We start from the raw sequence: 1,499 nt of genomic DNA on the forward strand, positions 1-1,499 counted from the left end.
ATGGGCCATCTCCATTCTCTGTAAGTCCCAACACAGACGCATTTCTAGGTGGGCTGCGAAGTGCAGAAGTACACATACAAACCCTTCCCTTTCTCAGGGAGCCGCTGGCAGAGTCATGTGATGCAGACAGTGCAAAGCAAGCAGTGGTCAGGGACTGTGGCTGCTGTACAAAGTTGGCCTGATATCTGCAAATGTAGCTAAAATGAAGACCAAGAAGTCTTAACAGCTTTAATATGAAGGAATGTATGATCTGTTCCAGCACTTCCTACCACCTGTGTTGGGACTTACAGAGAACGGAGGTGGCCCATCAGTACTTGATGCCTCCCTCTGCCTCTGTTCCTATGTATATGCTTCTGGAACACTGTATTTTTCAAAGATGCCCACGACAATGCTTTCGGCTCCACCTGGTCTTTGACAACATCTCCTTATCAAGAGGAAGTACTTCCCAATCTCTCGAACTTGGACGCAACTCTGCATCACGCAGCAGAAGTGACTTGTCAGACTAGGTCTGAAACGGTGATGTTTCTGCCTGGCTCTCTGCCTTGTCTTAAGGAGCCAGCCAGGTGGCGGCGAGAAAGCCCAAACTAATCCACACCACAAGACCACACACAGGCGTCTACAAGAACAGAACCGAGACCTCTAACTTCTATCCAGCATTAACTATCAGCCTGAGTGAATTTTCAGATGCTTCTAATTCTCAACCTTTGAGTTTCCTGAATGACACGTAAAATGGAGCACAGAAAAACCATCTTGCTGTGAATTCCTGACTTAGACAATCTGTGAGCATAATAAATGATTGCTTTCTACTGCCAAATCACAGCAATTGGCAAAGCAGCCATAGAAACTGAGTGTATATACAGTTATCACCATTTCAATCTTTTCTACACACTAGCAGAATTAACAGTAATATTCCGTAATATTTACGCACAAGTTTAGTCATTCCTGTATAGACACTGAATTGGAGTTATCTGTTCCTATTACAGACAAGGCTGAACTATGCTTCTCTATATGCCTATCTGTACATAAATGTTATATTTCTACAGGACAGCAACCTGTAAATAAGCTAATAAATATATATGACAATCAGAACAGTGCCAGGTACATAGCAACAAATTATCCCTATACGTTGGCTCTCTCCTTGAAAGGTGGTAAGTTTTCCTTAAAATCTTTAGTGGCAAGGGCTCTAACTCTTGAATGTTATAACTGTGGCAGTACATCCCACTTTTTTCAGAGATTAGATTATGGCAGAAAACTGCAAACGTGTTCAGCAACAGAACTATATTCGTGAAAACTTCCATCCTGGGCGCTCAAGACCAGTCCTACGAATCAGTTTTCTGAAAACTGAATTTGCTCAGTGGGCTGGTGAGTTACACCACCTCCCTGCCCGTCAACTCAGACCTGCGCGGGATCCTTCACTGGGGACGCGCAGAAGGAGCCCAGCTTCACAAGGCTCCGCCCCGGGACGCCGCGAGCGGGTCGCCCCGGACCGCGCACCTGCG

General features: G+C 45.5%; 1 protein-coding gene across 1 annotated transcript in view; it reads left to right on the plus strand.

The window, feature by feature from the left end:
• Nucleotides 1-1,241: 1,241 nt before the first annotated feature.
• Nucleotides 1,242-1,499, plus strand: part of Naa30 (N-alpha-acetyltransferase 30, NatC catalytic subunit) — a 21,010-nt gene continuing 20,752 nt past the window's right edge. The window contains exon 1 of the mRNA XM_010641442.3: nt 1,242-1,362. Coding sequence (XP_010639744.1) covers nt 1,242-1,362 — 121 coding nt within the window. The remainder of the gene's footprint in view (nt 1,363-1,499) is intronic.

The sequence above is a fragment of the Fukomys damarensis genome, unplaced genomic scaffold (genome assembly GCF_012274545.1).
Source record: "Fukomys damarensis isolate Sample0158 unplaced genomic scaffold, DMR_v1.0_HiC HiC_scaffold_21, whole genome shotgun sequence".
NCBI classification, from domain to species: Eukaryota; Metazoa; Chordata; class Mammalia; order Rodentia; family Bathyergidae; genus Fukomys; species Fukomys damarensis.